General features: G+C 31.9%; 2 protein-coding genes and 1 long non-coding RNA gene across 4 annotated transcripts in view; all 3 read left to right on the top strand.

Annotated features, from left to right (window-relative positions):
• Positions 1-12,623, top strand: part of LOC149483991 (uncharacterized) — a 418,879-nt gene that overhangs the window by 4,788 nt on the left and 401,468 nt on the right. The window lies entirely within an intron of this gene.
• On the top strand, positions 1,272-5,981 carry elg1 (enhanced level of genomic instability 1). 2 transcript variants are annotated; one of them, XM_089701536.1, is made up of 3 exons: positions 1,272-1,522; positions 1,616-5,143; positions 5,510-5,981. In XM_089701536.1, exons 2-3 carry the CDS (start codon positions 1,623-1,625, stop codon positions 5,772-5,774), a joined length of 3,786 nt encoding a protein of 1,261 aa, XP_089557662.1. In that variant the 5' UTR covers positions 1,272-1,522; positions 1,616-1,622; the 3' UTR covers positions 5,775-5,981. The 2 variants fall into 2 exon arrangements, with proteins under 2 accessions (XP_089557662.1, XP_089557663.1); XM_089701537.1 differs by having other exon boundaries at positions 1,272-1,526.
• LOC149484037 (uncharacterized) lies at positions 5,702-11,773 on the top strand. The gene is made up of 2 exons (XM_089701539.1): positions 5,702-5,788; positions 11,301-11,773. Exon 2 carries the CDS (start codon positions 11,328-11,330, stop codon positions 11,631-11,633), a length of 306 nt encoding a protein of 101 aa, XP_089557665.1. The 5' UTR covers positions 5,702-5,788; positions 11,301-11,327; the 3' UTR covers positions 11,634-11,773.

Here is a 12,623-nt window from a genome sequence, read left to right as displayed (position 1 = left end):
CGTCGGCTCAAGGCCGCGGTGCTGGATGTATCCTACTGACGATCGTGCGCGCATCAAGCATGGCTAGGGTTGCCAACTTTTATTTAAAGAAATAGAGTATATCTGATTTTAAAGGAGGTAAATAAAGAGTAAATAAATATTTTTAAAAATGTATTTTTTTGTACTTTTTGCAGTAACTAAGAATTTTTCATTATTTTTAAATGAATTATATGAATCCAAACATTTCAAATCTAAATTTATATATTTCAAGAGCTCATTTTTAATTAATTTTTAATGAAGCTCGGTTTCTCTCTTCCCGCCACTTCACATTCATGACCGAAAAGACTCTTTCAGTAAATGCTAAAGTGGCTGGAACAGAGAGTATAAAGCTAATCATTTTTTTTTAAACAAACAAATTCGTCAAGAATTTTTTTTTAAATAAATTGCCATTTTCTGCAGTGGACTTTTGCATAAAATCTGTGTTATTCAACAATTCGCCTTGGAGTTCTTTTAAAATAATAACTTCTGAATATAAACTGTCCATGTGTACAAGGTTGATCCAAAAGTAATGATAATTGGGATTTCCTGTGTACAAAAAAAATCATATCAATAGGCCACGTTTCCAAGTATTTACATTAATTTCTGTTGGCAACACTAATCTGCTGTACGTCCGCGCTATTCACTGTCCATCTGCACGACGTTCGCGGTGGTGGGGGTGCTTGCTGGATGAAAAGTTGGTCGTGCACATCCAGCAAGGTAATAATAATAATTATTGACGTACGTCAACGCTATTCACTGTCGTTTTGCGTCGTGCATCGTGTATGACCTTGGCGGGACGTACGTCAAGATGGACCGTAAATAAGACGCTTAAAAGGTAAAGACTAAAGAGTACAGAATAAGGTAGATAATTTAGATAAACTAGACTTACAAAATAGCACATTAATAATTAATAATATCAGTTACTCTTTTGCATTTGCATACGTTTGTTCGTGACATAGGCAGTTGATATTTAAAAATGATTAACGGTTATCCTGCCCTGTAAAATACTAATATAATAATAGAAAACAAAGATCTACTATTAATATTACTACATAAAAAGGTTTAGATTCCTACAATAACATAGCGAAATCAAAGTGCTTTATATTATCAATCATCCGAAGGTCAGAAAGAAATATGCACGAAATATGCAAGGAACACGGTCTATCTCTATCATATCTCTATGCTTTTTTTACGTCAAAATAAAACTGCTCGTAAAACTGACATTCGTTAGACAAATGCGGACAAATGTCACTATGACGTGGGTTTGTGAGTAAAATGTTAAAACTATAAAAGTTTTAGGCGCCAATTTTTTATTTTAATTCTATCAAATTGTAACTCTCCTGGAATCTACTGTGATATTTGTTTTATGTTTATTCATAAAGGAAGAAATGACTGATACTTAGAGTGCATCAATATGACAAAACTCTGAATTCGATTTCGATTCTATAGGAATGTGTACTGTTGTATATTGTAAGTGGAAACAGTTTCATAGCGAGATGCTTGGGTATGTTAATATTATGTTAAGTGACCCGGTTAAATTTTACAATTTATTGTGATTCCGTGCACTTTTAACGAATCTCTTATTTTCATATTTCAGCTGAGTAATGTCCGATTTGACGAATGTGCAACTCGTAGATGATGAAGACTTTGAAAATGTTTACATTTCACAAAACAATAATAATGTACGTCTCTTGAAATCGTCATCAAAGATTTTAAAACGTAAATGTCATAAGGTGTTGAAAAAGAAACTAAAAAAATATAAAATAAGAAGAAATGGTGAAGAAGATCCAGATGTTTTAGATGTTTCTAAAACATTTCATTCTTCTCTGATAATTAAATCTCCAAGCTCACAGATATCCCCTGATAATAAGTCGTACATAAGTGATTATATTCAGCCTAATTATCTATTTAAAAATATGGGCAAAAGAAAAAAATGTAACATCCTCACTGAGTCTAATAGAGAAATTGGAGAAGATCAGAAAAAGCCCGAAATCTTATTACCCCTAATAACAAGTGAAAGCCAAGATAAAATGCATACAAATGCTTTTAAACTACTTATGGATTCTAGACATAAAAGCATTGGAAGTAATTCTCCGGGAAAAGATAAACCTTTAAATGAAGTTGAAAGTCAAGAAGTCACTGAAAAGAGGGAAATTAAAGCTAAAAGAATACTATCTTTACAAAAAATGGCAGAAGCTAAAGGTTCAATTAAAAAACAGGAAATAGAAGAACAAAGGGAAGGATACATAAAAAAGCAAATGTTAAAGCGTGCTGAAAGATTTAAAGCCATGATAACTCAGGATACTGCAGAACATAAAAGTAATACGAAAGTTAAGGAACCAGCTTCCCCTAAACATACAAGTGAAGTTAAAGATAATAGAATTGACATTAAAAAGACCTTGCAATTATGTGATATGTTTGAACCAATACACAGAGAGACCATTAATGAAAAGGAGAAAATAAAGAAAATGTCTCATGAAGATGAAGAATTTTTAAACAAGTTGTCACCATCTATACGGAAAAAAGAAAACATGATGAGTTATTTCAAAAAATTACCTAAAAGTCCTGAAGAAGATGATATTGTCCACTCAGATGATAATAGTCATAATATTATAAAAGTTAAATTTACACCAAAACGTAAAAAGAAATCTGTAAAGAAGAAAAATGCTTTGCAAAGTTTAGTCACTAATTCTTCAGAACATCATAGTAGTGATAAAGATATCTGTGAGCAAGATGTAGCACAAACAACTGTTGATTGTAATAATGATGTAAACACAGAGGAAACTAATTGCACCGTAGACCAATCTGGATTAACCAACGATGAAAGCAGGCCCAGGAGAATCTCTAAAAGGCCTGCAAAATATATTGAAGATGTTGAGGTTTTAAGCTCAGATGAAGATCTTAATATTTTTACACCAAAGAAGAAAAAGAATTTAGATAAAAATAAAGTTGTTGAAAATGTTACAGAAGTAGAAAAATCAGTTTCTAATGGTAAGGATAAATATACAGGAACAATTAAGAAAAACACTAGTGATATAACAAAATATAAAAATAGGAGCAATAAAACTACAAGTTCAAAGCCAGTAGTGAGCTCAAAAAAAACAATTAAATCATCTAACAATACTAAAAGTGTAGGTGACCCTGTAAAATTAGCTCCTATATTTATGTCAAAACCAACTTCAAATATTAGCTCAGCTGAAAAAGTTGCAAAACAAAAATTCCTACAAAGTGGAATTCCAGAAAAATTAAAAAAGAGTATTCCTCCACAGCAAAGTATTTCTCCACTTGATTTGTTCTATCCTGTTGTCCATGTTCAACAAACCGATACTAAATTGCCAAGCTGCATTCAAATAAATTTTGACCATATTGTTGGTGACTTTATCACAGATGATTCAACAAACACTGCAAATGAAGATGTATACAAAAATCTTCTAAATTTAAGTAAAAAGGAAACGAAAGCTATTTCTTTAACCAATAAAAACAAAGATGACCTTTTACAGTATATCAAAAGTTCTTATAAAAAATTTCCAGTTTATCGTACATATCATTTGCTTAAAGGAAAAAGTAGAGGCGAGTTTAGAGATTTTAACTACCCAGATTTAGATAACAGTATAGAAATAGTCAATGGTTGCTCGTCTAAGGATAGTGATATTGTCGAAAAATTATGTTGGGTAGATAAATATAAACCCAATTCATCAAAACAAATTATAGGTAATTTCTTAGCTGTTGAAGAATTGAAAAAATGGTTGCAAACATGGACTGAAAATTTAGTGAAGACACGAAAAAATATTGAAAGTGATGGCTCAGACTTTTCTGACTTTGTGGATTCAGATGTGGATAGCCGAGAGTCATTCAGAAATTCAAATAGTGTACTTATTATATCCGGAGACGTTGGTAGTGGAAAAACTTCAAGTGTATATGCTGTTGCAGCAGAATTAGCAATTAAGGTGATTGAAGTAAATGCCAGCAGTAAGAGAACTGGTAAAATAATGTTGCAAGATCTCCAAGAAGCAACAAGGTCTCATAAGGTAGATAGAGGTAAAAGTGGCTCCGAGTGCAGTCAAAATATTCAGGAAATCCTTAAAACTAAAGGAACTCATAAGAAAAGAGGAAGACCCAAAAAGATTAAAGAAGTGGTAACAAAGAGTAACAGTAGTGATTCACAGAAAAGTGAACTGAGTGAAACTCATAGTCAAGATAGTGTAAGAACAGATATGTCTTTAATACTGATAGATGATGCAGATATTGTGTTTGATCAGGATGATGGCTTTTGTTCCGCTATTTCACAATTAATTCAGAGTTCAAAACGTCCAGTGATATTGGTAACAAGTTCATTATCCTGTCCTCATCTGCAGAAATTTATACAATATGGGAAGATCATACGAATGCAGCGATTTTTGCCACGGATGCTTGGTGTTTGGTTGGACATTATGTGTTTAGCTGATATAAGCACTTGCTGTTCAGGTCTAGGAAATCATTTATTGGACTTTTGCAAAGGAGATATAAGGAAGACAATAAACTGGTTGCAGTTTTATATGACTTCCTATAAACACATAAAAGCTGGATCTCCTTTGTCTGAGGATACTTTATCACAAGAATTGGATAAATATAAATTTAATATTGATGATGAATGTTCCAGTATGTCTTGGTCAGACAGAGAAAGTTTCTTAGATTGTAATGAAGCTTCAAATGTTTCAAGCAACTTTATCCAAGCACACATAAGCATGATACTTAGTAATTTACCTCTGAATTTATTGAATTTATGGTGGAGTATACCTAAAATTTTAGATTATGATAACATAATGAAAAAAGAGAATCAAAATGTAAAGAAAGCTAGCTCAAAGCAGTTGTTAACTATATCTAAAATGCTTGATATAGTTTCAGAGACTGATTATCTTACAGGGAATATTTCAGACTGTAGAAATGAAATAACAGGTACACTGTGGTGTTCAAAAGAAACTGCAAGTGTTGAGGAATCTGAGAATTTAGATTACTATGATTGGTCTGAAGGGGCTAGAAATGATATTGCAAGTGAACTTGCAATGAGTGGCTTGAGGCATTCCCATAAAGAGTTAGAGTGCGATACAAGTTTGGACATGTCCATTCCAGGATATACTGCTGAGAGGTGAGTTTTTTTTTTTACAAAATATGATGAAATATATTTTTACAAAAAACGTCAAAAGTTGTATGTTATTTACATTAAGGATATTTTTTAGCTTTTCTTTTATAACAAACTAGGGATTTTAAGTAACTATATTATTTTTTTTTACGGATTAAGTAAGAATTTCGGTTGTATTATTTTTGCGACATTTGCTTATTCTTTTTCATACTAGCGAAAGTGTGATATTTTCAGTGCTTTGTATATTTTTTTTTCTTTATATTTATAGGTTTGATATTCATTCTGGTATAAAAAATGGTACATTTGTATTCAGTATAAGGACGGGGCAATTAACAAGCTAGCAATTTTTAGATATTCATTTTTTAATTTCAGGGAACGTGATAAAATTATTTCGCGACACCACACATTGACAAGTTACCTGAGTCCCGGCGCAGTGTTGGATAGAAAAGCCTTAGCACTCGACTACTGGTCTTCATGTAGAACAATATGCCGACTAGAAAATAATAAAACTGACGCAAATGTAAAGAGAAACAATCGTTTCTGCCATTACTTGAAGTCTTTAAATATTCTATGCAAAAATGACTATTTTGATGCGCTATCTAAAGGTCTCAGTGGAAAGGATACCAGCAAATTATAAAAGAAATTTAACTTGTAAGTAAGTTTAGTTTATCTGTATTATATATTGGTTTCGTAAATTAATATTAATTTACTTTATAAATCACTCTGTTCTATTTTTACATCTTTCTAGCACTGCACTGTAGATTTAAAAACTTTTCAACTTTTACATTAAAATTGTTGACATGTAATATTAATTTAATTAAGTAATAAAATCACTTATTTATAATTCCAGTTTTCATTGATTTTACTCCTTGGAATTTAAGAAATCAATTTTTGCCTTAATTTTTTTTTTTTTAAGAGCAAAATAAAGCAAAATTACCAATCTTCTATAAGATGATACTTGTAACTTGTAATATTCAAGACCAAATCTAAATAATAAAATATATATCAAATAAGATGATATTTTCGAGGATTCCGTTTCATCAAAAACAAAATATTAAAATTGACTTGATAAAAAAAATCACGAAGTTATTCCCCTAATTTTAACACTTTTTTGGTTTTTACTTGACATGGTAATTACTCTTAAGATCCTGACTCTTATGGAAATATACTGAGATATCTGTCAACCAACAGCTCTACTTTTTCAAATATAATAATAGTTTTGTCTTAGTTAAAACAAAAAAAATTATCGTATGTTTCAACAATATCTCTATTAATTAATATGTACTAGCAAATTTTTTTTATAATATGATTTCCTTGCATGAACTCGAACAGTTTAAGGGAGATCTTTAGTAAAGTATATTTTTATCTCAACAATAGTCCACCATAATATTTGATTCCCATTTTCACGTTTATATTTGACTAGATTTCCGCCCGCGGCTTCGCCCGCGTTTTCAAAGGAAAACCCGCATAGTTCCCGTTGCCGTGGGATTTCCGGGATAAAACCTAGCCTATGTGTTAATCCAAGTTACTCTCTATATGTGTGCTAAATTTCATTGTAATCGGTTCAGTAGTTTTTACGTGAAAGAGTAACAAACATCCATACAAACTTTCGCCTTTATAATAGTATTAAGATGTTTTTGCCAAATCACAGGTGTTTTGATCATTGTTCCATGATCCATCTCTTTTCCACTGGATACAACTATAAACAATAGACATATCACACATTTCCGATCCGATTAAGGTTTTCGGTATTTTTAGGGTTCCAAACCTCAAAAGGTAAAAAAACGGAACCCTTATATATTTTCCTTGCCAATCAGTGAATGTGAAATGCCAATTTCTAGTTAAGTCTGGTTTATGTTGATAAGCTCAGTTACTAACAAAAACTGTTCATAACATGGCTGAAACTCATGTCAGATTGAATGACCTTACATTTTGCGTGTATAATATCAATAGCTGTGTAGTATGGACATAAAATAAATAACGAACGTCTTTACAACCTTTATGCATGGAGCTCTTGAAACTATTCTTAACTAAATTAAGTAACTAAACTATTCTTATCCGCATTCACGCAAGTAAAATAAAAAATAATATTTTTAGTATCTACTGTAAGATCCACGTGATACTTCACGTGTTTTTATTTATTTATTTATTTATTTAAAAAACGGTTAATAATATTATATCAATATCTAAAGGTTAATTTTATGGAAATAAAATCCCTTTAGTAAAATCTTAAGGTTAGCTATCTTTTTTTTTGGTGTGGTGTTTCTTAATGTTAGCCAGAAGGGCTTCTACATTTTAACGCGGACGCGGGGGTGAACTGAAGGTTCACCCTGCTAGCGACATGCGCAAGGGCGTCCCCCCGCCACGGGGATCTCGAACCTCGGCTTGGGCTGTCCCTTGAGTGGAGGAGGCCGGAAGGGCTCTAGGGATGGAGGTTTGCTATCTATCTGCAACATAATCCACATGGTCACTAGCGAAAAGGATTTCTAGAAAAAAAGTACAAAGTGAAGGAAGCATAAAAAAATGTATCTATTAAAAGTAATCTCTAATTAAGTGACATACATCTTTTTTCCTATCTTTAAAAGATAACACAAATATCACTACGGAAAAGTTATTTGTTTTAAATTTAATTTGTAAGTATATAGTTTTTTTTGGTGAACTATAACATATTTATATTGTGTAAATGACCGCTTATCTCGCATTATCCATTTCACTGTCTTATGCTGTCTGGATAATTAAGTCTCAGAAACTTCTAATGAACGTAGTTCCTTCGTGTAGGTATTTTTATTTTAATTGGTCGATTGTGCTAGGTTTCCGCCCGCGGCTTCGCCTTCGCAGTCAAAGAAAAACCCGCATAGTTCCCTTTCCCGTGGGATTTCCGGGATTGCGTCATTTTCCCGGGATAAAAAGTAGCCTATGTCCTTTCTCGGTATCAAAATATCGAGTAACAGACAGACAGACAGAGTTACTTTCGCATTTATAATATTAGTATGGATATACGTTACGTACGGTAGGTATATACGGTACGGTTCTGTAGCTAAATTGTAAAACGGGGCCCCCTTGGCCCTTAGCCCCTTACCCATAACCATATTATTAAATATCATTCAAGGACAGTATAATAAGATATTTAAAAAAATTCAACTTACTTAAAAGAATGAGGTTCTCAATTCGACTGTATATTTCTCGAGTTTGTAAACTTTCGATTAGATGAACCGATTTTGATATATTTTTTTATATTTTAAGGCTGGTGCCCGTATGCTACCATTTAAATTTTGTATAACCGACAGTTGTAACGATTTTATGGTGGTTTACTTTTTTGATAAAAATAATATTTATTATTACTTAATATATTGTCGATTTAGAGGTTTTACAATAAAACATACCTACCTATATTTCCTACAATGGAAAATAGGTAGGCACCTAATATTTATCGTTAATATTTGAAATAAAATATTTCTAGGCGCGCTGTGAGCACGTTTTGTGTTTTCGGCATATGTAACTGATTCAAGCCGTTTCTAACTTTTAACTTGCTTCTGTATGTCGATTAACTACATAACATAAATTGAATACAAAATTTTCATGTTCAAGGGTCTTTCTTACATGGAAAAGTAACCTTTATAATTAGCTGCAGTCATTGATAAGAACTTCATCAAAGCTTCTGGATCACAGTAGTTATTCCAGAAATAACATTCCTATTATCTTTAGTCAATAAACGTTTTGTTCAATGAATCAGTTATGTACCATTTAAATGTATAATTTAGTGTTGCCATATCTTCTCAAGCAATTATGCATAATAATTTAAAAATATGGACATTAAAATCAATTTGATTGCTGGTAGTTGACTGTTGCAAATACTTTATATTGTTGGTATAATATTGAGTATATATATGTACATAAAATAAAAACGTAGAGCTATCGGTAAAAGTATTTTAAACTGACCAGAGGATCCATAAAGAACATAGTGTGGTATGCATCATTACGTCCGTATTGATAATAATTTATAACGAATGACGTATCTAAATTGACATCTTAACTTATCAATTATTATTATTGTAATTCACATCTGGGAAGTGCAATGTTCCTGGCTTCTGTGCTAACAGTTACAAACCCGTAAGATAGGTTTAGTGTTCATAAACCAATGAATTGACACACGTTGCAACATTTCATTGACGCAAATTCATCAGTCCGAATATTTGCAATGTTTTATTATAACAATCTTGAACCAAAAGAAACTCTTTTTTCATTTATTTATTTACTTACGTATTAAATTCTTAGTCGGGTTCTGATGCAACAACCAACGATACATAATTTTGCATCTGTTGTATCTATGTTTATGCTATATTTCACACTAAATATTCGGAATCAAGCACTAGCGATGGCGAGAATCTATTTTGTTGACTGTACCAAGGCATATATTCTAGAACTATGTCCATTATTAATATCAAAATGACACTCAAGATACGTGGGAATAGAATGGCGTAATAATTTGTTAGATAATGTTTGTTTACACGATAATGAGTATTGAATGCGCTGCAGCTCATAATGAGGTTGCCTATCTGGTGATTACTGGTAAAGATCTAGAACATTGACGTTATCGTCCGTATTATACAATTGACAACTCAATGAAATAGGTAGTCTGAGGGTAGTCAATTAAATTTTCCTTGAATTTTCACATAATTTTCATTCTAAATTATGAAATAGACTGAATATATACATTCTGTAAAGATTGTAGTTAAATGTGTGTTGGGGTACCTCAAAGATATATAATATACGTATGTATATATAATATGTATTTATAAATAAAAATATACCTATACCCTACCTACTACTTTATGGTAATTTGATTTACTACCTACAGAAAAAATTTTAAACAGGAACGTAAAAGAGAAAAAGTTAATTTACCAATATTCTTAAAGAGATTTCTTGTCCCGAGCACGTAAATTATATATAGAGCGAATGGCTCTTTTCTGTAAGATAGATATAGTTTTTATATCTGCTGCCTTGCCCCATAATAGAATTCCATAGGACATAATACTATGAAAGTAGCTGAAATAAACCAATCTAGCTGTATCTTCATCGGTGACATCGGAAACATAACGAAACCAGTGTCATACATAGAAAAATAAATTTCATGAAACTTCTGAAACTTATTTCCTATAGTGCCGTGAAAACTAAAATCAAGCCATTATCTTTATGGCTCTTACTATATTGTAAATTGTAATTAAGACTTATACAGCCTCACAGGCTAAAGTTTAAAACGGTTTTATTGAATAGAAAGAATCTGAGTCGATAAAACCTACAAATGTGTGCCATAAAGATAAAATTTGGGACCTTTGTTGTTAACAGCTTATTAAAATGATTTGATGAGAAATTGTAAGATCATGCTGTTTGTGGATGATACTTTAGCAAATGGTGTATTTCAACTTAAAAAAGATAAGTCCAAAGCTAGTTGATAATATTGTATACATAGTTCAATTGAATAAAGTGTGATTGAAATTTTGTATTCAAACTTTCCGATGTAGAAAAGTTGAAATAATATGAATTCGGATGAAGGTATACATTTTGATTCATTTTTTTTTAACAAAGTTTAGTTAGAAGGCCTTAGGCCTAGGCTTTTTTATCTCAACTTTATTAACGGTTACTCAGGTATTTACCTAGTTAATCGAGATTAAATCATCAAATCAAATACCTACCGACTTTACAATCGTGCTTTTGATTATTTTGTCTGTTTGTTACATCATCATCATTATTTATTCATAGAAAAAATCGATTTATTTAAAAAATGTATTAACAATTCAATATTTGTTTCCTGATTCTATTCAATAACAATATGATTACTGCCTCGTTTATGTAAACTAACGATAAATATTGGCAATTAAAATATTTATGGTCTCTATTTAGTATTAATTAAACCGCTATCATTTTTTATTATGTGACCCGCCAATGGCATTTAGCTTCTTATTACTTTGAAATTAACGTACACAGTGATAAGTTAAATCTCGTGGGCTTACCAGAGACAAGTTTCTTCTAAGGCCAAAGCTAAGCGGTCGGTAACACTGGCGCCGAGATGGGGTTATCAGAAGACGCGTGCGGGACGCCAATCGTTCGCGTCGCGACGGACATAAATATATCGCAACGAGAATAATCACAATAGTCTTTTTAGGACATCAATTCCACACACACGTCCAAAATGGTGAAAAGTGCACTACGTGGAGATACTTGTGGCTACTGCACCGCATGTGTTCGATTGCGGCTGAGTGCCGCGCGTGGGAGGAGCCCGGAGCCTTTGGAATGTGCGTATAAACATATACTGGAGTCCTATGGCAGTGGTGGAAGTGGTGAGAAGGTTCCTGAAGCTCCCAAGCCGGTCTGCGCTTCTTGTCGCTGGACATCGGACGCACAATTTCCCGAAACGCCACCTTCATCTAGTGATTTAAGTTTAGAGTGGAGCACACCGCCATCACATCGGTCTCGTACCCGAAGACGTAAAAGATAGATGAGCAACAGTGTTCTTTTGGAAAATACCTATCTATCTTTTTTGTTAATCGCGCTGTGGTAAATGACCTCAGGGGTACACTATTATGCTAGTCATGTAATTGTAAACGTGTACGAATTGCGATAGAAAGATAACAATGACCTATCTAATAAATTATTGTTCTTTTTTAAATGTGTTTTCATTTCATAAAAATGTACATTCTGAAAAAAAAACAACTTTTCCGTTAACATTTTGTTAATAGCGTTGATATAATTTTCATTATTGCGCTTGTAGACGTACCTAACAAAAGTTTTCCAAACGAACAATCATTTTAATAGAGCAAAAGGCAGTAGGCACGCAAGTATTAACTACACAATCTTTCTCTCAACCTATTGATTTCCTTCACCTAATAAGGTTTCTAATAAGAACTTCCAAAATACGACAAAGGATCTCATTTTTTGAAAAAATTATTTCATTGAAATCAACTTTATGAAAAAATATCCGTCCAACGTAGGTAATACAAATACTGATGCCTACTTTCTTTCTAAATAGTAAATATAAAAATCATTGAGGTGAGATTGATTTGCAAATCGCAATGCATGATTAAAATTCGAAGCTGAGGAGCCTTTTGAAAAATAAAATAGTGATTTTATAAGTAAGTACTAATTAAGTACCTAACAAGTTAGATAATTAGTACTTACTTATTTATGAAAACTTATAAATTTATTTTCAACTCAACAGATTTTAGTTAGTTAGGTAAATTAAATTCACTAGGTACCTAACTAAATATTATATATCTATATGTAGGTACAAAGTTTAGTTAATTGTTTCAAATGCTTGGTGCTTGGGTACTTAATTTATCTTGATGAGTTCAATTTTAGACATAATAAAATAACAAATTATTTTAAGAAGCGATTAATTGTCTGTTTTATATTTAGCATAACGACAAGATATCGATATCATTGCGGGAGTAAATTATAGTATTGTAGTAAACAATTTTATGTAGTCACT

Source organism: Colias philodice, chromosome 12 (genome assembly GCF_061535455.1).
Source record: "Colias philodice isolate Cphi_HAF_F1 chromosome 12, ilColPhil1 Martin Lab GWU primary, whole genome shotgun sequence".
Classification (NCBI taxonomy): Eukaryota; Metazoa; Arthropoda; class Insecta; order Lepidoptera; family Pieridae; genus Colias; species Colias philodice.
Note: the sequence above shows the minus strand (reverse complement) of the source record. Positions and strands in the feature narration are given on the sequence as shown.